General features: G+C 39.5%; 1 protein-coding gene across 2 annotated transcripts; it reads left to right on the top strand.

Moving 5' to 3' along the window:
• The first annotated feature begins 1,679 nt into the window (after positions 1 to 1,679).
• LOC132631581 (ATP-dependent zinc metalloprotease FTSH 8, mitochondrial-like) lies at positions 1,680 to 27,707 on the top strand. 2 transcript variants are annotated; one of them, XM_060347174.1, is made up of 8 exons: positions 1,680 to 1,970; positions 2,063 to 2,264; positions 2,360 to 2,431; positions 5,427 to 5,560; positions 15,900 to 16,394; positions 16,516 to 17,283; positions 26,382 to 26,609; positions 26,854 to 27,707. In XM_060347174.1, exons 1-8 carry the CDS (start codon positions 1,920 to 1,922, stop codon positions 27,322 to 27,324), a joined length of 2,421 nt encoding a protein of 806 aa, XP_060203157.1. In that variant the 5' UTR covers positions 1,680 to 1,919; the 3' UTR covers positions 27,325 to 27,707. The 2 variants fall into 2 exon arrangements, with proteins under 2 accessions (XP_060203157.1, XP_060203158.1); XM_060347175.1 differs by lacking the exons at positions 2,063 to 2,264; positions 2,360 to 2,431 and having other exon boundaries at positions 1,681 to 1,970.

Here is a 27,707-nt window from a genome sequence, read left to right as displayed (position 1 = left end):
GACTAAAGAAATATTTGAAGTAAAAATTATATGTTTTGTATCAAGACAATTTCGAAAAAAAATCCGAAAAACCTGAGAAAACTTAATAACCCGAGGTTGAAAAACTCGAATTTTATTGGTTTGGTTTGGTGTTTAAAAAATCCGAACCAACCCGGTCCATGTACACCCCTAATGACGAGGAAGGAAAATGATTGAATGATGAGAATATCATAAAAATGAGGTTTTGGTATTCATTTAGGGTTACAATTGCTAAGGTCACAGACATTTATATTACTGGAAAAATATCTTGCGCCTTGTGCTAAGGTAACTTCAGCTAAAAAAATTTGAAGTTGTGGCTTTGGCAAGGCCTAACTTCAAACATTTTTTTACTGAAGTTATGATCTTGGCAAGACCCAACTTCAGACATTTTCGCATGAGGTTAGGGCATTTATTTGGTTAAACTTCAGCAATTATCGCATGAAGTTCAGGTGAACAACTTTTTTGTTTTTCGAATTTCAGTAATCAAACACACGATTCAACATTAGGGGCGGAGCCACATAGGGCCGAGGGATCCGAACCCCTTTCGGCGAAAAAATAAACTGTTTATACATGGTTAAAATTATTTTTTACGTATATATAGTAGATGTTGAACCCCTTTTGGCTTCCTTTCGTAAACTTACTTTTTTTATATTTTGAACCCCCTTAGTAAAAATCCTGGCTCTGTCACTGTTTAACACCCAAATCTACCTCAAATAAAATCAAGTTCGAAACATAACTTCCATATATCATAAAGAACAAACCCAATCATCAAATTACCAAATCAGCGACAAATCTAGCAAACTCATTTTGGGGTAATGGTGGCTTGTCATGTTTTCAAGCTTTTCCAACAACAATCATTTGTTTTCAAGCTTTCCTACCATCGTGAACTTATTGTTTATGTAAAGCGAAACAAAACTAATTCAAATCCGAGATCAATGGATAAAAATATCTGGTAATCTCAAATTCTAGATAAAAGAAGAAGAGAAGAGGCAAAACAATCTTTTATCTGCAGTTACCTAGTACTGAGTATCAGTTAAATGTTCGTGAATCTCTTACTCCCTACGTCCGAATTTAAGAGTATTAGTTTGACTTGAACATAAAATTTAAGAAATAAACAGAGACTTTTGAATCTTGTGGTCCTAAATTAAATATGTGTGTAATATACTAAAATGTCTTTTGAATCTTGTGATTTAAATTGTCAACTTTCTAAAAAAAAACACTTAAATTAGTACGCAGGGAGTACAGATGAATCAACATCAACTGCCAAGTAGTACTCCCTCCATTCCATAATAAGTAGTGTTTTTAGTTTATGCACACCCCTTATGAAATTGCTTACTCCTAGAAAATAATGACTGTTTTTACTAACTTACTCCTAATTAATGCCTAGAACAAGAAGAAGCTATTTAATGATTCTTGATTATAAATAAGGATAAGTTTGAAAGAATACGATCAATTTTTTTTTAAAATTCTAAAACACCATTTATTTTAAAATAAATGAAAAGCCTAAAACGCAATTTATGATGGAATGGAAGCAGTATCATTTTTAGTCGAAACTGCCCTGTCTCCCAAGTTGTGTCTTTTGGCCAGCAGATTCGCCGTTAAGGCCGCCCCCCACGCGTCTATATGAGTTATGACTACATACACGTAAAGTAAAGGAAATACTTAATTAAGTACAAAATAAACAAAAACAGCATCCAAACAAATATCCAAGCCCAGCCCTGTCTGGACAAAATCATCTGCATCTCCCCTTTATAACAATTTTCATCATAATTCTTGCAAATCACATCCCTTTTATGTATTCTGCTGAAACTCTTCCACTTTCAATTCATCCATAAACCCTAGCTAATTTGGATATTATTTATTTTTTCTTGTCCAATAAATTCTTCTTCTTCATCAAAGAGATGATCTTTTCCCGTATAAGCCGCTCTTTATCACGGTCCTCCCGTTCAAGAGTAAGTTTTTTATTTTCTTTTATATAATATAACATTGTTCTATACACTTTTCTTTTGAAATTTATATATATAATTTGGGGTAAACTTTGCAGAATGTGATCAATGGTGTTTGTAATAGGAGGTTAAAGGAGTTTCTTGTAGCTCCTAGTGTAAATACAAGTAATAATGAGGTTATGAATTTGGGGTTCTTGAGGGGTTATTTATCTACAATAAAGGCGAATCAAGATCTAAATTACGCGTTGAGAAACCCCAGATTGCACAGATTTTATTCCAGTGAAGCACCCAAGAAAAAGAGTGAGAATTTCAATGTTGTGTTTGAAATTTGAAACAGCAAATTGATTTGAGTTATGTTCTTACTTGTTTGTTTTATTTTCGGTCGTTTGCTTCAGATTATGAGAACTTTCATCCGAAACAAAGGAAGGAAGTCCCGGAGCAAAATGAGCAGAAATCTCAATCTAAAGGTTTATTAAATTAAACTCCTGATTTGTGTTTGTTGGTTTCTTGTCCTTCAAGAAGTTTACTGTCCATCCCCCCTCCCCGCCCCCAACCCAAAAAAGAAAAGGAAAAAGAAAAAAAAAAGAGTTCTCTTTACCACTAGTCTTTAGAGTAGCCTAAATATAGAGGTACCCAAGGGTGTGGCCTAGTGGTCAATGAAGTGGGTTGAGAATCATGAGGTCTCAGGTTCAAATCCCAGCAGAGACAAAAACACTAGGTGATTTTTTTCCATCTGTCCTAGCCTTGGTGGACAGAGTTACTTGGTATCTATTGATGGTGGGAGGTGATGGGTATCCCGTGGAATTAGTCGAGGTGCGCAAGCTAGCCCGGCCACCGCGGTTATAAAAAAAAATAAAAAAATATAAAGATGACTTCTTAGCCAAGCCATGCTCATGGTATGGTTTGTGTCAAAGGGACAAGCTGCAAGAAGCATTTCTGTGGATGTATCTAGCAGTGAATGGATGTATCTAGCACATGCAAGTATTTTGTCTTATTTTTATGATATTGAGCTTTTTAGGCTTGGTTATGAAGGTTGCAGAAATGTCGCTGCTTTGATTTCTTATAGCATTTCTTGAAGGGTACTATTTGCATGTGTACATGATAGATGAACCATCATGTCTGGTTATCCGGGTTTTCTATTACAAAATTGAGTCGTTATGAAATGTGCTTTGCCTTTGCACCTATCCGCTGCCCCTAATGAGAACTTCTAAAGAATTTCCCATCTTCTTCTTGTCCTCCTCTTGTTCCTTCTTGGCATCTATTTTTTCCTCAGTGAGCAGTTACTGATTTTGTATACGAAAGATAGAACGCCTGATCATAGCAGTGATCAATCAGGACAGGACTGGTGATGGACAAAGCTAAATATGCTCATTGCTAGTATGGCAGTTGTTGCGTTCCTGCTGTTTTAGGTGATGGTATTCAACATGCAGTTACTAGCCCCTCAATTGCAGTCAATGATAGCTTCATATATACATTGAGTCATCCTAAGAGAAGAAATGGCTTTTGATGAGCAGAATCTTTTGCCAGAGTCATAAATATCAGAAAGACATAGTTTAAGCATTCTCTCTAGAGATAAATTAGTATTGCAAGCGTCGATGCGCTATGTCATCTGTCCACAGACAGAGGGGCGTGATATTTCAATGATGGCGCTTAGATCTTTCAGTAATATGGCTGAGTTGAGGAAGCTAGTGGTAACAATAAAAAGCAAGTTAACAGATGTAATAGGTGTGGATGCTGGTGACACTGTGTGGTTAGGCTAGGACAAGGTATTGGAGAGAGCTTTTGCGACAAGTTTAATATGTCCATCACGTAGGTGGGCTTCTTAACCAAAATAGCTGGACTTTTATTTATGATGATTGTAGAGGTAAAAAAATATTAGGGGAGACAATTTCCATATGTTAAATTGTTACATCTAGTTTTTATACAATTGAACATTGTTTTGTAGTAGTCTGGAATTCACATTTTTCTGTAGGAATTAGGTATATTATAATGGGAATTATTTAGAGACAAAATTGTCCACGTACTCTGCTTTGATTTAATTTATATTCCAACAAGTGTTTAGTGGTGAATGTGGCCACTGAATTCGCATGCTGGTGGCACTATGTTGGCCCACAATACTGACCCTCATCTTAGCTAACCATGACTTCTATTTTCCAACTGCCACTTCCTGTACCTCTTTTCCAGTCCTCTCCTTGCTCCCTCAACTATGTTACATGAACTTCTCATTTGGCTCGTCCCGTTATACCGAATGGGGTTAAAATATATGGCTGCAGATATGTCGTAATGGTCCTATGAGAAGACACTAAAAAGAGCTAAAAACAGGACATATCCGCAGATGCTTACCCTCACACATTGTGGATATACACTCGTATAAGAGTTTATGTAAAAATTCAAACTAAATCCCCTCCGTGCTCTGCTTCCTTGCCCACCCACTTTGTGTCCTTGTTATTGCCTACCCTCCCATTTCTGTAGCTCTCCGTATGCTATGTCCCATTTGTTTTCTCTGTCCTTGATTTTGCTTCTTCGATGTTCTTCTCCATAATGCAGAGTAGTGGTGTGGATGGTGAACTGGGGTGTGGGGAGGACTTCCTACCCGCCATCCCATAATGCACAATACCATATTTGTTAAGAATAATCACTGAACTTAAAACAATGTTGATTCAATAGATCCTTTTGTTAAAATACTCTGTCATAGTCCTGAGGCAGGACTGAATTGCACATTGTTATTTATTTATATCAGATAAGTCAAGAATTTTCATTTTGCTGCACCAACATGGTTTTTAGGATACATACAAGGAAAGATGAGGGGCTTATATAGTTAGCTAATAAATTTTCCATGTTATAGTAAGAATCTTCTCAGGCTAGAAGTTTCTTTTTGAAAAGTTGCTTATATTCCTTCACTGTTATGGAACAATCTTCTTATTTTATTTTACACTGGTCAAAAGATACACAGCACTATAGTTCCCCTGAACCCTCCATTCATTTCTCATGCTGTATAGGTGATAATACTGCTTCTTTTTTTTTTTTTTTTGGGGAGGGCAGGGGGGTGTTTTTATATTATTTTTATATAATTGAGGGGCTTAGCTCTAGGATGGAAATCTTCGAGGAAAACCATGCATGGCGCCAAATAGTGGTGTAAGGGCTTGTCTTAGTGAGTAATAACTGATGTGACAATGTCTTTTCCCCCCTAATTGTCCTGTTCATTCTTTGTCCTATTGGTGGGTGGAATGGTGGGGCTAGTATGGATCTCTGTGGCAATATCTTGTCTGCTGATATTTATGGGGATGTAAGGTGTGCTAAACTTGGCTTTCTGATAGCCTTACAGTGAATACTGATAATACTAGGGTAGGAGGTTAGTTGATTCCAGGATATGATATGTCTAGCTTTCTCTTGCACGCATTTGTTCTCTTCTCTTCCTTAGTTCGTAATTTTTTTGTTGAAACGAGTACGATTGTATTTCAGAGGAGTCAAGCACAGGTGATCAGAGCAATTTTCAGGAAACTTTTATGAAGCATTTTCAGAATTTGCTCACTCCCCTACTTATGCTTGGGTTGGTTTTGTCAACATTTTCCTTCGGTTCCCGTGAAGAGGAAGAGGTAAGCAGATGCTTTTAGTATATTTATGCCTGCACAAAATTGTATCATGGTGCTTGATTTCAGGACCCTTCTTAAAAGCCTATTTGGCTAAGCTGCCGAGAAGTCAAAAGTGCTTATTTTAGAGAGTTGAGGTGTTTGGCCAAGCTTTTAAACTATGTTGCTCGGACTATTCAAAAATATCGACGGGTGCGTGTCGGACACTCCAAAAGTAGTGCATTTTTGGAGAATCCGACACGGGTGCGGCAATGAAAGTGAAGAGTCCGCGCAACTTAGCTTTTAAGAAAAAATAAGTGCTTTTGAGTCGTAACAAAAGCTATTTTTAGAAGCTAAAAAATAGCTTTTCCCCTAAGCACTTTTGGTACCATTTCCAAACACAAATTGTTGCTCTAAGTCAAGTGCCTTTTAAATTGATTAGCCAAACACAAACTGCTACTCTTCGAAAGTTCTTTTTCAAAAAGCACTTCTGATGAAACAGTTACCAGTTTCAAAAAAATAAAATAAAAAGCACTTCTGACGAAAGCAATTTTCAAAATAAGCAGATTTTGGAAGCTTGGCCAAACAGGCTATATTAATGTCTCCTTAATAGTACTAGTGGTAGTGCCTTGCCGAGGGCCTGTGCACCCCCGGGATTAGTCGGGTCTCAAAGAGACCCGGACACTCGGTGGTTAATCAAAAAAAATAGTACTAGTGGTAGTGATAGATGAAGCATGCTTTGGCTTCGTTTCCCGAATTATATTTAACAACCTTTTATCTGGACAAAATCCAAACCTATTCGTGTGTATCAGTTGTCTATGAAAATACCCTTTTCTTCCTTTGTTTCTTCCCCTTGCCTTTTATGACATCTTATAGTGGGCATGACTTTTTACAATCTCCTCGAGCATGTTGATAGTAGTGTTGGTGAGTATTTTGTAACTTCTAGTTTTTGTATGCAACCTTAAATATATATAAAACTATTTAGTTTGTCGTCCGTCTTATCTTATGTGAAGGTGTTATTATTTGGGGATTTTAAAATTTTCTTGTTGATTATGATTTTCTCAAACTATTTTTAAATACTTTGAATAAATAATTATGTTGACTTATAGTGCTTTTCATGTATTCTTTTGCAATATGTGAAGTTTTATTTAAAAAACTTGAAGAATCTTGTCACGACCCAAAATCCCCAAATAATAACCAAGTCTGATAACATAAATTAAGTGCGGAAATAAGAACGAACAACCCATAATAAGTCTCATAATAATAACATAAGCAAGTCTAAGTCAATACATCTCCCAAAACCTGGAAGTCATAAGTGCAAGAGCTGCTATCCAGAATACAAGTCTGAAAATACTACATAATAATGTCTGGAATAAAGAAAGACAGGAAATAAAGATAGGAATGAAGTCCATTGTTGTGGGACCATCATCAGCTCACCTTAGACTCCAAAGTATGCCTCAATGATCAACAGGATCTCATCCTCTACTCGTACTCAGATCCAAATCTGCACACAAAAGGTGCGGCAAGTGTAGAGTGAGTACGGGAAGCACGTGTACCCATGACGAGGGTTGGTCCTTTCGATACTCACTTCTTTGCTTTGTTAGTATTAAGTTTCACAGTTTATAAGCATTCAAGCATTTAAGATAAGGAATCCACAATCCAATCAAGTCATAAGCTTACGCCTTTCCATACGTTCAAATAAGGATTTCAAATAAGCAACTCAATCAAGTGTGAATGGTATGATATGCAAGTGATATGTAATGCAATGCAATGGCCAATATGCACCAGTATACACACGCTCTTACGGTAGGTTTCACGTGACCCATGGGAGACTCATGATGTCAATATACTCACCCGGAATTCCAGATCCTCTAGATCAGCATCGGGTCCCAGCCAATAGGCTGTCATATTATCATCACTCCAACCGTGTACCATATCCAATCAGGCCTTTACAGACCATTTCTTATGTCTCATTAGCCGTATATCAACAATATCATGAACGTATAAAATGGATATGCGTACAACATGCAAATGCATAATATCAATTCAATATCAAGAATAGTTCCTCTCTCATGATTTAGACGAGATGTGGCGTGATGAATGCATAATGAATCAATAATCACAAGTATATCTGTATATGTCAAACATGACTATCGTTAGACCAATAATCAACAACCATACTAAACCAGTAGATTTATCATTCCTCCAATGCCCTTAGGCTCAACATACATTTCCCGTCACAAGCACATTCCATTTTACATTAATTACCCATACAAATACACCGTTACCTGCACAAGTGCTCGTCGCCTCACGAATACGGGACCCCCAATTCCCCATTTTTTTTTTTTTGGGTAAAGTAATAAAATTCATTAGTAAAACATCAAGAAGATGCAAGGTTACAGATGGGAAAAGCTGGCAGGCTTGGCAAAACCTGTAGAACAATCTAAAGATATCCTATCTCTACTGAACTAGAGAAAAGGAGCTGATAAAATCTAGAAAGTTACCCACATTGTTTACAGGGGCAAAAAAATGCCAACTAAAAAGACTAACTAAACACCTAGACTTTAGAGAGCAAATAGTAGTTGAGATTCCTTCAAAGCATCTGTTGTTTCTCTCCTTCCATAGGGTCCAAAAAATTACTGCTGGGATCATTCTCCAAATTCTTTTAATGGATTTGTCAACTCTCCAGAGTATCCAGCTAGCATATGCATCTTTGATGTTGAAGGGCATTACCCATTGTAGACCAAGCATAGAGTAGAAGAAAAACCAGAGGCTAGCTGCTGCAGGGCAGTGCAAAAATTGATGGTTGACACTTTCATTGGTCTGCTTGCACATGGTACACATGTTAACAACTATTACACCTCTCCTTCTAAGATTGTCTTGTGTTAGGCATGCTTCCTTCAGTGCAGTCCAAGTGAAGCAAGTAACTCTGAGAGGCTGTCTGGTTCTCCATACAAGCTTCCAAGGCCAAACCTCTAAAAGGCTATTTTGAGAGCACCAGTTGTTGTAACATTCCTTCACAGTGAAAATCTTTTCCTTAGAATTGCCCCAGAGTATTCTGTCCTGAAAATCTGCCACCAAAGTACTTTGTCCCAAACTTTCTAATAGAGAAAGAAAATCATCAACTTCCCAATCCTGTAAGTTTCTCCTTAAAATTGGTGTCCAACAGTTGTTAACTCTATATTGAGCTAATGTTGCTTCTTTGTTAGAAGCTATCAGAAATAGTGAGGGAAATAAATCTTTTACTAAAGTGTCCCCAAGCCATTTGTCCTGCCAAAATCTGATCTTGAGCCCATTTCCAGCCTTGAATGAGACAGCCTGGAAGAATTCCTCTTGGAGACTACTGATGTGTTTCCATACTCCAACACCATGTGGTTCATTGCTTTTCTTTGCAGTCCAGTGGTCTTGAATACCATATTTAGCTTTGATGATTTCCTTCCAGTACCCTGCCTCATTTTGACCATATCTCCAAAGCCACTTCATGAGTAGGCTGTTGTTATGAAACTTAAGATTTCTAATCCCCAGCCCCCCTTGGCCTTTGGGTTGAATAACTGATTGCCATTTGACCAAAGAGAATTTATGAGTAACACTGTTACCTTCCCATAGGAATTTCCTTCTAAGCCTGTCAATTTGCTTTAGAACTGAGGTTGGCATAGGGAAGAGTGACATAAAGTAAGTGGGAATGCTGTCTAGGACACTTTTGATGAGGGTGAGCCTGCCACCCAATGAGAGATATTGCATCTTCCAAGTGGCTAGTCTTTTCTCCATTCTTTCAATGACCCCACTCCATATCCCAGATGATTTGAATTTAGCACCCAAAGGAAGTCCCAAATAGGTGGTGGGAAAGAAGCCTGTTTTGCAGCTAAGAATATCAGCAAGAGCTTCTCTGTTGGTCACTTCATTCACTGGATATATAGTGCTCTTACGTATGTTGATATGAAGTCCAGAGATGGCCTCAAAGATCATGAGGGTAGTGAGGGTAGTGTTGAGATTAGAGACCTGCTGACAATCAGCTCCACAAAATATAACGGTGTCATCTGCATAGAGTAGATGAGAGACTGAGACTGAGGTGGAAGGATTTCTGCCCACTTGGAACCCTTGAATCCACTGAAGTTCTTTGGCCTTTGCTAACAGCTGAGATAATCCCTCCATCGCAATGATAAAGAGGAAAGGGGACAATGGATCCCCCTGCCTGAGTCCCTTTTGAGAAGAGAAAAACCCAACTGGACTTCTGTTCACCAGAATTGAAAACTTCACTGTCGAAATACAGAAATAAATCCACCTTATCCACCTTTCCCCGAAACCCATTTGCTTCAAAATGTTGACTAAATAAGCCCAGTTAAGCTGATCAAAAGCTTTCTCAATATCTAATTTGCATAGGATCCCAGTCTCACCACTTTTAATTTTCCAGTCTAGCACTTCATTGGCAATCATAGATGCATCAGTGATCTGTCTATTCTTCAGAAAAGCACTCTGCTGTCCAGAAACTAAGGAATCCACCACTTTTCCGAGCCTCTTAGCTAAAATTTTGGCCAGCAATTTGTAGACACTGCCTATAAGACTTATAGGCCTATAATCTCTAAGCTCTGCGACCCCTTTCTTCTTTGGGATAAGAGCAATGAAAGAGGCATTGCATGATCTCACCATTTGGCAGTTCTGATGAAAGAAATTAAAAGCTGCTAGCAGGTCTGCTTTGATGAAGTTCCATGATTTTTGAAAGAAAGCCATAGTGAAACCATCAGGGCCTGGAGCTTTGTCAGGGGCACAAGTCATGAGAGCTTCTAAAATCTCCATTTCGGTGAAAGGAAGTTCAAGGTCCTCTTTATCCACTGTGTTGAGACTTGACAGACCTTCAAAGACAGCTGAGGGTCTCCAAGATTCAGTTTCTTTGTAAATTTGTTGATAGTACTCCAGAATACCATCCTTGATCCTTCCTTTGTCTTCAATTACTTCATCCCCTATTTTGAGTCTGTCAATGGTATTGCCCTTTCTATGAGAGTTGGCCATTCTTTGGAAAAACTTTGTATTCTTATCCCCCTCTTTCAACCATAAACATCTTGATTTTTGTCTCCATGAGATCTCTTCAGCGGTTGCTATTTGCTGAATTTCAAGTTTGAGATTCAATGTCTGACCTTTCTCTTCTGTAGAGAGAGCTCTGAGCTCAGCTAACTGGTCCAGCTTCCAAAGTTCTTTGAGTGCCTTGTTCCTTTGAGTCTCGATTGTTCCATAGACCTCCCTATTCCATTTAGTAATGTCTTTCTTGAGATTCCTTAGTTTCTGCATTAGCACAAAGTTTGGGGTGCCTAATACAGTGTAAGAAATCCACCATCCTTCTATCATGTCCATGAAACCCTCAGCTTGAAGCCACATGTTTTCAAATTTGAAATAAGAAGGTGTGGTCTCCCAATCTCCACTTTCCAGGATAATTGGTTTATGATCAGAAAAAACTCTAGGCAAGGGGTACTGTTTGATAGTATTGAACATTTCGCTCCATTCTGTTGAGATAAGGAACCTGTCAATTCTAGAGGCTTGGAGAGACTCCTCCCCTCTTGACCAGGTAAATTGTGCTCCCTGAAGTGGAGGGTCAATCAAATCCAGGTCTAGAATAGTGTTGGAGAAGCCCAGCATCGCCCTTGATCTTCTAACGCAGTTCAATCTTTCCCCCACAAATCTGCACACATTGAAATCCCCTCCTATGACCCATAGGTCAGACCACAATCCCCTGATAGATGCTAACTCGAGCCAAAGATCCTCCCTTTCTGGATTGGTATGAGGGCCATAAACACTAGTAAAAACCCATTTGAAATCCTCAGCAAGACTTTCGAATCTACATGATAAAGAAAAGGCTCCTGCTTCAAAATCAACACATTTCCAAGCTCTTTTGTCCCACATTATTAATATCCCACCTTTGGTACCAATTGCTTTGACTTCTGCCCAAGAGATCCATCTGTTTCCCCAAATTTGCCTGATTAGAGATGGATTCCATGTCTCTATTTTGGTTTCCTGCAGGCAAATAATATCAACTCCCCACTTGTGAATTAGAGATTTCAAAGTGCTTCTCTTGTCTTTATTGTTGAGACCCTGCACATTCCAGCTGAGTGTTTTAACTCTCATCTGGAATGAGCCTTGTGAGACCTGCCCCTCTCTTTCTTCCCACTCCCGTCCTGGAGACCCCAATCCAATCTTTTAAGTTCAGTAACTGCTTTGCTTTTCCCTTTCTTTAATTCTCCTGTTTTATTTTTTTGCTCAAGAATCTGCACTTTCCTTTTTTCCTCCATTCTCAGAATAATTCCCAGAAGTTCGTGTTCAAACCCAGCAACATTTACCCCCAACACTTTGCAAGCCTTCATCATTGTCAACTTCGTCCATTTTGAGGTTTCCACCACATCAGGGATATCAACAGTTTGAATTTGTGGATCATGCCAAGGCAAAGGAAGAAAACTGTTGTAGGACTGAGATGAGATACCAGAGTCAGATTCATTTGAAACTGATAGTGCTGAGAATATCGGTTTGGGTATATGTGGGTCCATCGAGTGCCCTGCGTGAACCGCTTCATCATCTGCTTCAGGCTCGGACAGTGTCCCCTCCATGAGTTCTAAATCCCTGAGACTAGAAGCTTGAATTTCTAGTTCAAAAGGATCAAAAGAGAATGAAGCATTCAAGGAAGATGAAGCTCTGAAGCAGCATGGGTCCAGCTTTGGTACAGATGATCTCCACACTTGCTTCTTTTTGTGTTGCTTGAAGTGTTTGCTTGTAAGTGGGCCTTTAGTGTAGTAACCGTTGTTCAAAGCTAATGAAGTTCTCCCTTTGTAGTGTTTCTTACTACCCTGACTATTAGAAGAGAATAAGGCCGGCCCATTTGTGTTTAAATCCTTCGAATTCCTTCTTTTCTCCACAGGTTCTTCCACACGTGTGTCACGTGAATCATTAATGGTATTAGCACGTGGAGCTGAGAGAGAATTTGATCCCATCTTATTACCAACCTCGGGCAAACCAGTTGAAGGACCAGCATGTAAAGAAAAAGACCGGATTTCCTTAATTATTGGCAATTCGAAGATCCTATCATCAAATTCAAAATTCAAACTTGCCGGAAACTTCATAGCTGATTTTTTGACGCAGATGCGAGCCCAGATCAGGTGGGTTCTGTTCTTCGTATCTTCATCAACACCGACATAACCCCCGCAACGAGCCCCTATATGTTCAAAAGTATCCATTGACCAAGCATTTAGAGGGATTCCAAAAACTTTCAACCATATGTTTTCCGAGCAGTTACCAGATTGCAATGAGAAAATGTCATGCGACCACCAAGATAAAGAAAGATGTCTTCCGTTCCAGAACCAATTCCCTGCCTTTACCCTTATTGCCTCTTGCCTGGAAGGAAGCTCAAAGAGGAACTGATTGTGGTCTAAAGGTATGACTTTGATGCCAGCAGTAACTCTCCATCTACTAATGAACCATTTCTGAATAGTTTCGGGATTGGGACTGTGATGAAATGGATCATTGAAGGTGCCAACCAAGCTTCTGTGCAAAGGATGTTTTCCATTCAATTCTCCTTTGTTGGTTCCTTGACTTATATCTGGCCATCTGTCAATGCTAGCAGCTGCACGATAAGATTTTGTCAATGGGGGAGGAGGAAGCAGTGGCTCTGCTTCGCTGAATTCTTTCAGAAATTGAAGGATTTTCTTCGCAATATCTGACCATCCACTGTTGAGGCTGATCTCAGGGATTATCACTGCTGCTTTAGATGAACCATGCCAAACCTCTATGCGAACAAATCTACCATAAACATTGAAATTTTGGTAAACTCTGAAAAGATTGTGTTGTTGTTTTCTACCCCACCTTCTATATAGTCGACCAGTGCCTTTTGATGCTTGAATAAGCGCTTCGCACACCCATCTCAGGTTCTGAATATCCATATTGATCTTGCTTGTATATCTCTTGCCCCTTTCTATTAATGAAAACCAGTTATAATATTTATCCCCTGTATTCCTGAGTTCAAAGGATTTATCCCCACTGATGAAAAAAAGGTGTGAGCCCTGCATGTTTCTAATGAAAGTCACTGAAACTGAAGGAGTTTTATGTTGATTGATGTGGTCGCCGTCACTGTCAGATGTCACCAGTGATTCTGCCGGCAGCAACTCAGGTCGCCGGAGTTTTTTTTTTTTTTTCTCCGGCATTGACAGGTCGCCGGAAAATTTATCCGGCACTGTCAGAGGTCGCTGATGTCGACAGAGGGTAGATCTGAAAAGATTTGGAGGAGAGAGAAAGCAAAAGAACTAGAAAAAGCTGTAGATGGAGGCTATGGAGGAGAGAGAGAAAAAGCTGTAGATGGAGGCTATGGAGGAGAGAGAGAGCTGGAGTCATGCTGGAGTGAGGGCTGTGATGGTGGTCTGAGGAGAGAGAATCAGATCTGGATCTATTTTGCTTACCTGGGAATCTGTGTCTGGGAGCATTTTTTTAGAAAGAGAAATCCAAAGATCTGAGATTTTTTTTCTCTACAAAAGTAGGACCCCCAATTCCCCATTACGCCCCTTAATTATATTAACCAACTCAACACTCTACCTAAAGGGTCTAATAAGTCTCAACTTGCCTGAATCTGTAGCCGAAGAATCATTCCGAAGCCTTCCCCTTCCTTTGGGCTTCCGAATAAGCCCAATCTGTTCAAATACGGTATCTACATGAGAATACGAACCCATAGACACCCATATTTCCGTATAAAGGTTTCGGGTCCAAAAAGTCAACCCAAAACAAGACAAAAAGCTCAAAACGACTAAACAAGACAAAAAGCTCAAAACGACTAAACGAATCGTTACAAATCCATGTTCGTATTCACATCGGAAATTAAGTGTTTTGGCCCTCATACTCGAATCCCTTCACAAAATTAGGATAGAGGGACTACTATTTCTAGAGAGGCTATCAAGAATACATTTCAAAAAATGAAAGCTCGGCAAAGAGAGTTGCTATAATGCATTTGAACTTTTGAGAGGTAACATTTTCTTGTATAACTATTTGCTGCAGCATAAAAACTGCAGCTGTCCATAACTAATAAAAGGAATATAGGACGATGTACTAAGCTATAAACTACTTACAGAGATCCTAGAACATCAACAAAAGATTCTATGCCTTCCGTATATTCATGTTCACACCAAAAATAGAAAAGGGCTAGACACTTCATCTTCACTTTCTGGATAGAGCTATAATTGTCTTCGATACACCTTTGATTTCTCTCTTTCCAAACTGTCCATCAAATGCAAGCAGGGACAATCTTCATCTTTCTTTCTGTTCCGAGTGCTATATTTGTTCCAGCACTTCAAGTGTATCTCTTGGAATCATCCACTTGATCCCCTTTAAATTAAGGAAAATCCTCCAAAGCTGTTCAGTTAACTTGCAATGCAAAAAAAGATGGTTGGTTGTCTCTGATTCTTCTCCATACATATAACATCTAGCGCATAGGTGGAAGCCCCTTTTCTTAAGTTTTTCATGAGTTGGGACTGCTTTCATGGGCAAGAGCCAAGTGAATCAAGCCACTTTGAGAGGAATTTTGACTTTCGAGATTATGTCCAAGGGCCAGTAGCTAATCTGGTTGTTAGAATGATTAAACTCGTTCTAAGCTGATTTGACTGAGAATCTCCCTTGTCAATGTGTTCTGTTCTCTTCTTTAAATATGGAAACCGCTTATGAAAAATCCTGCGTACACCATTGTGGGGCTCAAGACATATAGTTATAGAACCATAAAGAATTGGCTATAAATCAAAAGCTCCTAAATTCCCCTTATTCTCTCACATGGTTGGCTGAGGTTAAAGAGGTGGTTCCAGCTTAACAAGAGGGTTTCTTTATTTATCATGACTGTATTTTGTTGGAAGGAAATATGAAAATAACTTTCGTGGAAAGTATTTCACCTTGGAGAAACATTTTCTGGATCATCTGCCTGTTTGATTGGTTAAAAAAATGGGTGATAGAAGAAAATAAGTATTTTTCGCAATTAAAGATAACCATGTTGTATAATGATTCCATCACAGAGAGTAACTTTCCATAAAAAAATTACGGGTGACCAAACACACCCCATGTTGAGTTCATTATTGAGATTATTGAAGTTGTCACAAGTCTATTAGCTCTATTTGATTCTTCTTGTTATCGCTTTGATTCCGTCATTCAAAGTCATAAATGATTATTGCGTTTTCGTCTATATCATGATTTTTAATTTATATGGATGTTCCCTATTATCACCTTATTACTTAATTTATATGGATGTTCCCTATTTATCAAGTCTGTTTGTTCCTAGTTTCTTTTGCTGTAAACTTTCCTTTATATTTTAATTGAATTGTCACTTCGTGGATCCTCATATCTCATATGTTAGCATTTACAGATTAGTTTCCAAGAGTTCAAGAATAAGCTGCTTGAACCAGGCCTAGTGGATCATATCGTCATTTCTAATAGATCAGTTGCAAAAGTGTATGTCAGAATCTCACCACGTAATCCAAGTACAGGTGATGCATTTGAAGAACAAGATGGTGAAAGGCCTATTAGGGATGAGCATGCTGGGAAAAGCACAAGCAAGTATAAGTACTATTTTAATATTGGAAGTGTTGATTCTTTTGAGGAGAAGTTGGAGGAAGCCCAAGAAGCGCTAGGAATTGATTCCCATGATTTTATTCCTGTTAAATATGTTTCTGAAATGGTATGGTTTCATGAACTTATGAGATTTGCACCAACATTGTTGCTACTGGGATCACTGATGTTTATGGGCCGGAGAATGCAAGGTGGCCTTGGTGTTGGAGGTGGAGGTGGATCAGGTGCCCGTGGAATATTCAATATAGGCAAAGCACCTGTTACAAAAGTGGATAAGAACGCAAAGAACAAGGCTAGCTCACTTTTCTACTCCACTTGTGCTATTTTAGTAGATATTTCAAGTTACATGGAACAAACATTATTCTTTTTACTTGCAACATCTTTTATTTTCTTCATTTCCTGAAAATATCCAGGTTTATTTCAAAGATGTTGCTGGCTGTGATGAAGCAAAACAGGAAATTATGGAGTTTGTGCACTTCCTCAAGAATCCCAAAAAATATGAAGATCTGGGAGCCAAAATTCCAAAAGGTGCTCTCTTGGTAGGCCCTCCTGGAACGGGAAAAACACTCTTGGCAAAAGCTACTGCTGGTGAGTCTGGTGTGCCTTTTCTATCGATATCTGGGTCCGATTTTATGGAGATGTTTGTTGGTGTTGGCCCTTCAAGAGTTAGAAACTTGTTTCAAGAGGCAAGGCAGTCTGCCCCTAGCATCATATTTATTGATGAGATTGATGCCATTGGTCGGGCAAGGGGACGTGGGGGTTTCTCAGGAGGTAATGATGAGCGTGAAAGCACACTTAATCAGTTGCTGGTAGAGATGGATGGTTTTGGAACAACTTCTGGAGTGGTTGTTCTGGCTGGTACAAATAGACCAGATATTTTGGACAAAGCCTTACTAAGGCCTGGACGGTTCGACCGACAAATTAGCATAGATAATCCTGATATCAGAGGCCGTGAACAGATATTCCAGATCTACTTGAAAAAAATCAAGCTGGATCAGGAACCGTCATTTTACTCTCAAAGACTTGCAGCCCTTACTCCAGGATTTGCTGGAGCAGATATTGCTAATGTTTGCAATGAAGCTGCATTAATTGCCGCGAGACATGAGGAGACTCTAGTGAAGATGCAACATTTTGATGCAGCTATAGATAGAATCATTGGTGGACTCGAGAAGAAAAATAAGGTAACTCATCTTTCACTGACCTTGTTACATCGGCCTATGTCATGTCTACCTCAACATGCTTTTCTGTCCTGGCCCGTTCTTCATTCTTTGACAATATTAAACATTACTCTTTTTATAGGACAATCCTATACAAACCTTATACTATAGTGTTATACCTTATGGAGGTTATTTTTCATTTAAAAAGTCTTCTTGCCGTTATTGGGTCCGAGTCATGCTCTATCTTTTATTGGATTCGAAAAGTAGCACCTGCAATTCTGCTGAACAGCTGACGGCAGGTGGCAATTTGTGTAAGCATTAGACTTTATATCGGTTCTTCAAAATTTTTAAGTATTGATGTGCCAATAGAGGTCCTAATTGCATCAATCTAGTGAATATTAGTTGCATCATGCCAATATTCTTAATCGGCAGTTGAACTTATCAAAACCTGAAAGAATTCTTAACTGCAGTTGATACTTAGTCATGTGAGGGACTGTGGCTGGGGCTTTCTGATTGCGAAATATGCCAGCTTTGCAAGATTTTGAAATCCTGATTTTGTTGTTGATGCTCCATTCTTCTGACAGTCTAATGCCTATAGTAGGACCCTTTTCATTTTTAGAAAGTTGTACTCTTCTTAACTGCAACTAAGTTTAGTAGGCAAGACTGCTTGGGAAACACTTCAGAGTCTAGCAGTATGTGAAACCATGATTTTATCTTCTTTGTTTGTTTTGGGAGCGGGATTTGATTGATAAGAAAGCATGACTGCACGGTTGAAAGCGCGAGGCGGGCAACCTTCACTGCCAAAGAAAGAAGAAGAATATACGGCCAAATATAGAACAAGGACACGGAAGATTCAGCAGAAGGATCAAGGAACACACAAACACTAAGGATGAAGAACAAGAATGGCTAGAACTCAGTAAGAACAAGAGTAACACTAGAATATTAAGGACAGAAGAACTCAAAGAAACACAGCCAGAAGATAAGGAATCAAGCACTTTCTACAAATATCAAGAAAAGGGATCTTGACTCAAAATTGATCAACTAAAGACAATATAGCGTATAAAAACAATCAATGATTACCGATATTGAACCGGAGATATCAACAAAGGCATCCGAGCTACCTAAAGGAATTTTCTGACTTGAATGGATGTTTGCTTACTTGCTCGATGCCGAAGGAACTCTATATATTCCCCTTCAGACAAAGAGAAAGAAAATCCCTGGTTACCTATAATGTCGTTCTGACAACATGTTTTTGGTCGACCATGCAAAGAGTAGCATACTTCATGAGTGTGTCCAGGCTTATGACAATAACCACACATAGACCAGACCCCTCCTCGTCAATTCTCCACATTTTGATGTGTCTAATTTTTCATTGTTTAAGATGCGAGAACAGAGGAGTCAACGGTCGGTGATGAGACCACTGTGTGACTGGGTGGCACAGCAAGGCGAAGTAGTCGAGAGAATAGTTCATCAACTGTAAGGATAGTCGGACTAGCCTGGTCACGTACGAAATCAAGGTCATTAGGAACTCCAGCAAGTGTAAGAACTAGAAACATCTTCTGTCGTTCACTAACTAGCATCCCCTTCTCAAATTCCTCCATGACTGTCTGTAGCTGTCCCAAGTAAGTAGACATCCAATTCATGTTTCTTTAAGTTTGTCATCCGAGATATCACATTAAAAACGAGATATGTCATTAGTGTATAGAGTACGAGCCTTTTTCCAAACTGATAAACATGTCTGGAATGGAAGAAATAAGGGCATCAACTTGGAATTAATAGATCGCTAGAGGAGACTACATAATTGAGCATCGACCTTCTCCCACTGTGAGTGGGCCTTTTTATCTACCTTACTAGTCTTTTTGGTTAAATGATCTTGAACACCCTCGTACTGCAACTCAACCGGGAAAGCCCAAGCTAAATAGCTTGAACTTCCCATTAAGGGTTCCGACGTAATCATAACACTTGAATTTCTAACTCCCATATTTTTGGAAGTAAAAGTATCAAATCCGAGACATAGTTGGATTGAAGAGAGCTCTAAGCAAATAGATTGAAGAGAGCTCTAAGCAAATAATCTCAAACTATAACTAAGAAGGCTGCCGAAAAGTGTCGAATACTTGCTGTAAATACTGATGTAGGCTGGAAAAGCTTCAGCCAAGCTCCACAGTACTAAATAAGGTTGTTGGAAAACGCTGATTTGGCTTGAAAAAATATCCGAGTGGCCGGATTAGGGTTCTGGAGTCTTTAGGAAAATGGAAGGATGGGCTCGCGAGGACGGGACGACCGCAACAAAAAAAAGAAAGAAAAGAAATCATTCAGAAAACTGGTCAGAACAGGTCTCCTGGGCCAGCGCGTGTTAGATGTGTCGCCTGCATTAGAGTTTGGTGGCTCATGAGTGCGCGTGATGGGGGTTCTGCTGGAGCTGTTTTATGGGGTTTGGTCGCCGGAGCTTTCCGAATCTGATGGTAGTGTTGGTTTTTGCAAAACACTCACCAAAAATGTTGTGACGCAAAAACAGCCTGAATTGTCCCTGGAAATCGACGATTGTCTTTTCTGTCTCAATGTTTCTCACTGCAGCTCTGATACGATGTGAGAAAATATTATTCAGATGCGTCTCAACTATTGTATTACATAAAGCCCTGAAATTATGTGAAATAACAAAAACCATCTACAAGGAAAAAAAATGCTCCCAGGCACTCTTCCCAAGGTGCCCTTCTAGGGATCCCTTCTGGGTCTCTAGAATCCCAGCCCCGGTGGCCTACTACCATCGGATTTTTCATCTCTCTCTCTCTCTCTCTCTCTCTCTCTCTCTCTCATTCTCTCTCTTCTCTTTTCTTCTTCCCTTTCTTCTCTCAGCTTCTTCAGCAGATCATGCATGGAGAATAGGTTGTATTTTCAGGTCAGGGGGGAAATTTTATGATATCACGGAGACAATTTCTCGTACAGAAACATGGTTTGACTGGGTGGAGACGTCGAGACTGTCGCTCAGAAGAATGGTGCTTAGCAAGAGAGGGTTACTCTGGTTATGCAGCAGGCTCAAGGAAGCCTTTGATAACAGAGGAAAGAGCTTTAAATCTTGGAGATGTCGAGACTTTTCGACCCATATTTATTGTTCTTAAAAGTTCAATAAATATGGACGGTTTGTTTCTGTTATTACTGTGAAGGGACAGGACAGAACAGTGATTATTCTACCAGAAAATGCATTCAATGAGGGTTGGGGAAGTTTGGCCATTAAGGTGGAAAATTTCATTAAGAGAAAGACATTCATTGTGCATTTATTACAACAGGGGTGGTAGCTACAAATACATTCAAGGGGGGAGGAAATTACAAAGAAGCGTTACATAAAAGTAAATGGAATCAGAAAGAGGCAGAAGTACTGAAGAAAGATCAGATGCTGATGACAACCTCGAGCTTGGAAGACAATGATCTCCTTTAAAGATGCCTTGTTGGTAGATTCTGTGGAGGAGAAGAGGTTCCAACTCGAAATGATGTTAGGAGGTGGGCACAGCAAACCTGGAAGAATACTCCTAAAACTCAAGTGTATGACATGAATGGATTCCAATTCCTCTTTGAATTTCAGACAAGGAAGGCAGCGGAGCATGTTCTCATGGGGGACTGGAGACGTCAGGAGACGTCAGGGAATCATCTTGAAACTGGACTGGTGGTCCCCGACTAAGGGGGCTTTCCCTGATCAAACAATTTTTGATTGGTTCTGGATAAGGGTGTTAGGGCTTCCCTTACACCTCTGGAACAAAAAGGTCATGAAGAAAATCGGGGATGATTGTGGAGGTTGGTTGGAGAACGAGGAAGAAACAGAACTCAAAAACCATTTGAGATGGGCGAGAATCAAAGTATGAGGGCCAAGGGAGAATATTCCTTCAAAGATAGAGATCACAGATGGTGATCTGATTTACACTTTGCCAATATGGTGTGAATCGCCGGTGACCTTCAGATCATTGAAGGAGGAGATCTCTAATCGAGGTGACAGTGATGTGGTAGCAGAAATTGCAGAAGCCAGCTATGCTCCTGCAGAAGACAGGGTTAGTTTGCATCGAAAAGGAAAGGAAAAAGAAGGAGAGGGCATATCAGCTTTTGAAATAAACATGGAAAGGGAAAATCTGTCTGGGGCAAGTCTGCATCGAAAAGGAAAGGAAAAAGAAAGAGAGGGCATATCAGCTTTTGAAATAAACAAGGAAAGGGAAAATCTGTCTGAGGTAAGCCATGTGATAAAGGAAAATGGGGTCCCACTTGATTTAATAGCAGTATAAGCCTTTTCTATTGGGCCTGGACAGTTGATTCTAGAGGAAGCCCAACTCTTATTAGAGAACTCAAGCCATATGGGTTTTCTCTCTAGGAAGCCCACTGGGTTCACAGAACCCTTAACAAATTTCATTAATTTAGAATTGGGGAAAACAAAAAAAGCCTACGAACATTCTATCATCGATGGGGACGTGGAATTTTGCATGCGGATGGCTGAAAACTCTAAAAGTTCACAAAGACAAGATGAAGACAGATTGCAATTTGAAAATAACTCAGAATCATATGACCCAGTTTCACGCGAGCTAAATAACTTCGAGGAAGTAGGCAATGAAGGGGAAGACGATGATATGGAATTTCTGGAGGATCAATTGGTGGTCTATGATGATCCCAAACCTCTTTCAGTGGACGATAGCATAGCAGAGGACGTCTTTGAGTCACAGGCCACACTGAAGTTTCATCTCAATCTCATAAAACTAAGTCACTTATTTGGGGTCATTACCAGGGGGCATGAAAAAGAGTTCTACTCTTTAATTATGAAACTGGAGCAGAGCAGACCAAGGGAGAATCAGCAAGCAAAAGATGACTCATCCACCAACCACAGCAACACAGTTCCAAAGGTATTAAGGAACTTAATTTTCAACATGAAGTTCAAGGATGATGAGCCAAGAATTAGAGGGAGAAGCCTAACCTTGGTGGAACAATGAGGGTAAAATTAGTGTCATGGAATGTGAGGGGTCTAAACGACGAAAGAAAACGGGGACTAGTTAGAGATCAAATCAATCAATGGGGGGCAGATATCTATGTTGTAGTAGAAACTAAGTGAGGGAAATGTTAGCAACTTGATACAAAATATCTGGAGTAATAGGTGGGTGGGAGAGGTGCATCTGGAGGCACTAGGTACTAGTGGAGGGATCCTAATTTTATGGGATAAAAGGGTTTGGAAAGGGGAGTTAGTTGAGATTGGAGAACAAAGCATCACTTGCAAGTTAACTGGTCAGAACCAGGATCTAACATGGTTTTTGACTGCTGTGTATGCTAAATGCAAGAGAATGGAGAGGAGGGATCTTTGGTGCGAATTGGGTGCTATGAGAAGTCTTAGTGAAGAGCCTTGGGCAGTGTGTGGTGATTTTAATGTCATCAGATATCCTTTAGAAAGATCAAATTGTTCCAGAATCAATGGTGCTATGTCTGAATTCTCTGAATGTATTGAGGAGTTGGAGCTCATAGATCCTCCTTTATTTGGAGGTTCTTTCACATGGAGGAGGGGGGAGAATCACAGAACTGCATCTAGGATTGACGGAGTCATGTATTCCTCTCAATGGGAGGAGCTTTTTACCTTGATCAAACAGTCCACTCTGCCAAAATTGGGTTCTGATCACAACCCAATTCATCTGACTTGTGGAGACATGAATTTCAAGAAGTCATATTTCAAATTTGAAAACTGGTGGATGGGGGTTGAAGGATTCAAAGAGAGGGTGAAACTTTGGTGGCTATCTTTCTCAGTCACTGGCTCACCAGGTTATGTTTTGGCTGAAAAGTTGAAACTTTTAAAAGGGAAATTGAAGGAATGTAGCAAGAACAATAGGAGCAACTGGAAACAACAAAAGGAAGAGATTCTTGATCAACTGGCCAAATGGGAGACCATCCAGGAACAAAGAAGATTGACAGATGATGAACTATTGCAAAAGACGAATCTTGCTATGAACTATGAGGAAGTGGCCAGAAATGAAGAGATAGGATGGAGACAAAGATCCAGAATACAGTGGCTGAAGCAGGGGATAAAAATACTAAATAATTCCACAGGATAACAACATCACATAAGAGGTTTAACTCCATAGACATGCTGAATGTGGAAGGGAGCAACATCACTGATCCTAATGCTATCAAGGGAGCAATTCAAAGTTTCTACCAAAACTTATACAAGGAGACAGAATTGTGGAGGCCAGAACTACAACTAGAAGGGGTTACTTGTATTAATGAAGAGGAGCAGGAAGAGTTACAAAAACAAATTGAGGAGGAGGAGATTTTGGAAAGCATTAAACTTTGTGCTATGGAGAAGACACCGGGGCCTGATGGATTTCCTATGTCTTTCTACCTCTCTTTCTGGGAATTATTGAAAGAAGATATAAAGTGTGTTGTCCAGGAGTTCTATGCTAACCAAAGAACTGAGAAAAGCTTCAATGCAACTTTTGTGGCTCTCATCTCCAAGAAAGCAGGTGCTTCTGAGTTGAAAGACTTCAGACCAATAAGTCTAATCACAGGCATATATAAGGTGATAGCAAAAATACTTGCTGAAAGGTTGAAAAAAGGTGGTGGATAAGTTGGTCAACAAGCATCAAATGGCATTTATAAAAGGGAGACAGATAATGGATGCCACACTTATTGCAAGTGAATGTGTGGATTCAAGACTGAAAGGTGCTGAACTAGGTCTAATGTGCAAGCTAGACATTGAAAAGGCATATGATCATGTAAACTGGAAGTTCTTACTGAATACTTTAAAACAAATGGGTTTTGGAGAAAGATGGCTCGGGTGGATTAAATTTTGCATCAGCACTGTTAGATTTTCTGTTTTGGTGAATGGTGAACCAGTGGGCTTCTTTCCCTCAGAAAGGGGACTTAGACAGTGTGACCCCCTCTCCCCCTTCCTGTTTATCTTGGCAATGGAAGGTTTTGATAGCTTGATGAGGATAGCAATCCAAAACAGATAGATTAAAGGCTTTCAGATGGGGGGAAACAGTGATCAAGTCAAAGAAATTTGTCATCTGCTTTATGCAGATGACACTGTTATTTTTTGTGAACCTCAGGAGGAACAAATAAGATTCATCAAAATAATCATACTGTTCTTTGAAGCTTCTTCAGGTTTGAAAGTGAATTGGGGGAAAAGCAATTTGTTCCCAATTAAGGAGGTGGCTAATATTCAGAGTTTGGCAGATATTCTGGGATGTAAAGTGGATAATATGCCTACAGTCTATTTGGGCATGCCATTAGGTAATAAGCACAAGGATACAAATATATGGGATAGCATTGTGGAGAAGACAGAAAGGAGATTGGCAAGATGGAAGGCTCAATACTTGTCTTTAGGGGGTAGACATATCCTTATAAATTCAGTGTTAGATTCCCTTCCTACTTATGTAATGTCACTATTTCCAATACCTTCTGAAGTTTTGAAGAAACTAGACAAATTAAGGAGGGATTTCTTTTGGCATGGTTGCAAAGAGATTAAAAGTTTTAATCTGGTTAAATGGGAGATCACCTTGAAAAGCAGAGACAGTGGAGGGTTGGGCATCAGAGATTTGAGAAAGCAGAATAATAGTTTATTGATGAAATGACTTTGGATATATAATGAAGAGGGGCAAGCTCTATGGAAGGATGTTATCAAATGCAAATATGGTACATACAATCCTTGGTGCAGTAATGTCAGCATTGATACTTATGGGGTTGGGGTCTGGAGAACTATCAGAAACTTATGGCCAAAGCTTGAAGGCAATTTATATATAAAAGTGGGAGATGGTAAGAGAACAAAATTCTGGGGAGATGCTTGGAATGATCAGACCCCTCTGAGAGATTCCTTTCCAGATATGTTCATTCTTTGCAACAATCCTAAGGCTAATGTCAGTGATTGTTGGACACCACAGGGTTGGAATTTATCTTTTAGGAGGCTACTAAATGATTGGGAAGTGGAGAGAGTGGCCAAATTGCTAGAAGAAATAGGGATGTTTCCTGGCACCAACAATGCACCCGACTCATTGAGATGGAAACATAGTGAAGATGGGGCTTTCACTGTTAGCAGGGCTTACAAAATGGAAAGCAACCAGCAAAACAACAGACGCAAAAGCTTGTGGAGAAAGGTTTGGAGAAACTTAGCACCAACCAAAGTAAAATGCTTTACACGGTTGGTTGCTAGGAGGGCTTGCTTGACACATGAAGTTCTGAAGAAAAAAGGAATGATTGTAGTATCTTGGTGTTCATTATGTGGGAAAACAGAAGAGACCAACAACCATTTATTTTTGCATTGCAGCTTCACAACACAAATTTGGGCCATCTTTCTTAGTCTCATAGAAACAAAGTGGACCATGCCTGAACATACTGCAGATCTGCTAAGTTGTTGGATTAGAAGAGGGGGAAGTAAGAGTCAGAAGGCATGGTGGAGGATAATCCCACACTGCATATGGTGGACAGTGTGGAAAGAAAGGAATAGTAGAAATTTTGAAGATAGGTCCAATTCCATTCAGAAGGTTAAGTGGAATTGTATTGTATCTTTTTATTTCTGGTGTAAAGAAAAAGATATAGAGGAAACAGAACAGTTGGTAGAATTATTAGCATCTCTGTAAGTATTTCTCTCTTTGTTTTTCTTTTAAAGGTCCCCAGCATCTCCATAATGCTGAAGAATACCAATTACCATTTTCCAAAAAAAAAAAAAAAAAAAAAAAAAAACAGAGAGCCCTGATATACCTATACTTACACAGTACATAATACATATATATACCAATGTGGGACACTAAGTATACTACTATCTAACAATGATCAAAAGGATGCTTGGCTGATTGTCTGATAAACAGTTACTGCATTCAGTTCTTGGTAGTTGGTTAATCACAGTCTATCAATGAATGCTCTACAACACGTTTTGGTTGTCAACTTGTGCTTATGGAAATTCTTAGAAGGTTCAGGTCAGCGACTCTGGTTGTTTATGTGTTATGATGTGCTCCTTGTGGACTAAATGCTTACATTGAACTTGCTTCCATATATCTGCTTATTGACTCAAAAGGCATGAAACAAACATCTTGCGACTGGTGTACATATATGCTTAGAGGTACATTTTAGTATGCATTGACCTTGATTAATATTCTAAAACTGATCCTCAACAGGTAATTAGCCAACTTGAACGACGGACAGTAGCTTACCATGAATCAGGTCATGCTGTTGCTGGGTGGTTCTTAGAACATGCAGAACCATTGTTGAAGGTGACAATTGTTCCCCGTGGTACTGCAGCCCTTGGCTTTGCTCAGTACGTTCCTAATGAGAATCTTCTCATGACAAAGGAGCAGCTCTTCGATATGACTTGTATGACACTAGGTGGTCGGGCAGCAGAACAGGTAGCTTCACTTCTATGCACCACTAGTTATTGGTGAAGATGGTTGGAATATTATATATTGTTGATCCCCGAATCCTGCACATTACCTTGAAAAGAGCCATACCTAAGGCATTCCACTTTCCCCACTTTTTTAAAAGACAAACTCAAAAAATCAAAGAATGGAAAAAGTGATGCTTAAATATACGTTTTCGTGCTTTCCTCAAATATGCTTCTTGTTTAAGTTATCCTTTCCTGTTCATCTTCAGGTTTTATTGGGTAGGATTTCAACAGGAGCTCAGAATGACTTGGAGAAGGTTACAAAAATGACATACGCCCAGGTTGCAGTTTACGGTTTCAGTGAGAAAGTTGGCCTTCTTTCGTTTCCTCTGAGGGATGATGGATTTGAAATGTCCAAGCCCTACAGCAACAAGACGGCTGGAATTATTGACAGTGAAGTAAGGGAATGGGTAGGCAAAGCATATGAAAAGACGGTCCAAGTAATAGAGGAACACAGGGAACAAGTGGCTCAGATTGCTGAGCTACTGCTTGAGAAGGAAGTACTTCACCAAGACGACTTAGTCCAAGTGCTTGGTGAAAGGCCTTTCAAAGCAAGTGAAATGACTAATTATGATAGGTTCAAGCAAGGGTTCCAAGAGGAAGCTGAGAGGATTGTGGAAAATAAAACCGCAGATGACGATGTTTCATCTACCCTTGAACCAGATGTTGTCCCTGCATAACTTAAAATGAGACCTGTACAATGAACATACTCATAAGAGCCGACCCTCGGGTTCCATGACATCCCTGCAGACACTCTGGCAGACTGGTCAATCAATTATTCTGCTCTCTGATGCAGAACATGCTGCTGCTACTAAAATAATTCAAGAGAGGTATTGAAGCTATCAAGAGCTGGAAAACGCGATATTTCAGGCCTCCATTTTAACAAGGCCTTTTACACGAACAAAATGGCAAATGTATATTGATTGTTGATGCACTTGATTTGGTGTACATCTACTAAAGGTAAGTTATATTGTATTTGCCTTTTCTTTTCCTTCCATTTTTAGTGAATAATTTTCGGGTTGTTTTGAGAATCTAAAGGCAAATCTTGACATTACTATGATGA

This window comes from Lycium barbarum, chromosome 3 (genome assembly GCF_019175385.1).
Source record: "Lycium barbarum isolate Lr01 chromosome 3, ASM1917538v2, whole genome shotgun sequence".
Lineage (NCBI taxonomy): Eukaryota > Viridiplantae > Streptophyta > Magnoliopsida > Solanales > Solanaceae > Lycium > Lycium barbarum.
Note: the sequence above shows the minus strand (reverse complement) of the source record. Positions and strands in the feature narration are given on the sequence as shown.

Excerpts from the sequence above, each read along its gene's own strand:
- LOC132631581 (XM_060347174.1), top strand. The coding sequence starts at position 1,920 with ATGATCTTTTCCCGTATAAGCCGCTCTTTATCACGGTCCTCCCGTTCA. Across the intron at positions 1,971-2,062 it reads CACGGTCCTCCCGTTCAAGA|AATGTGATCAATGGTGTTTG; the intron begins GTAAGTTTTTTA and ends TAAACTTTGCAG. Across the intron at positions 17,284-26,381 it reads GACTCGAGAAGAAAAATAAG|GTAATTAGCCAACTTGAACG; the intron begins GTAACTCATCTT and ends GATCCTCAACAG.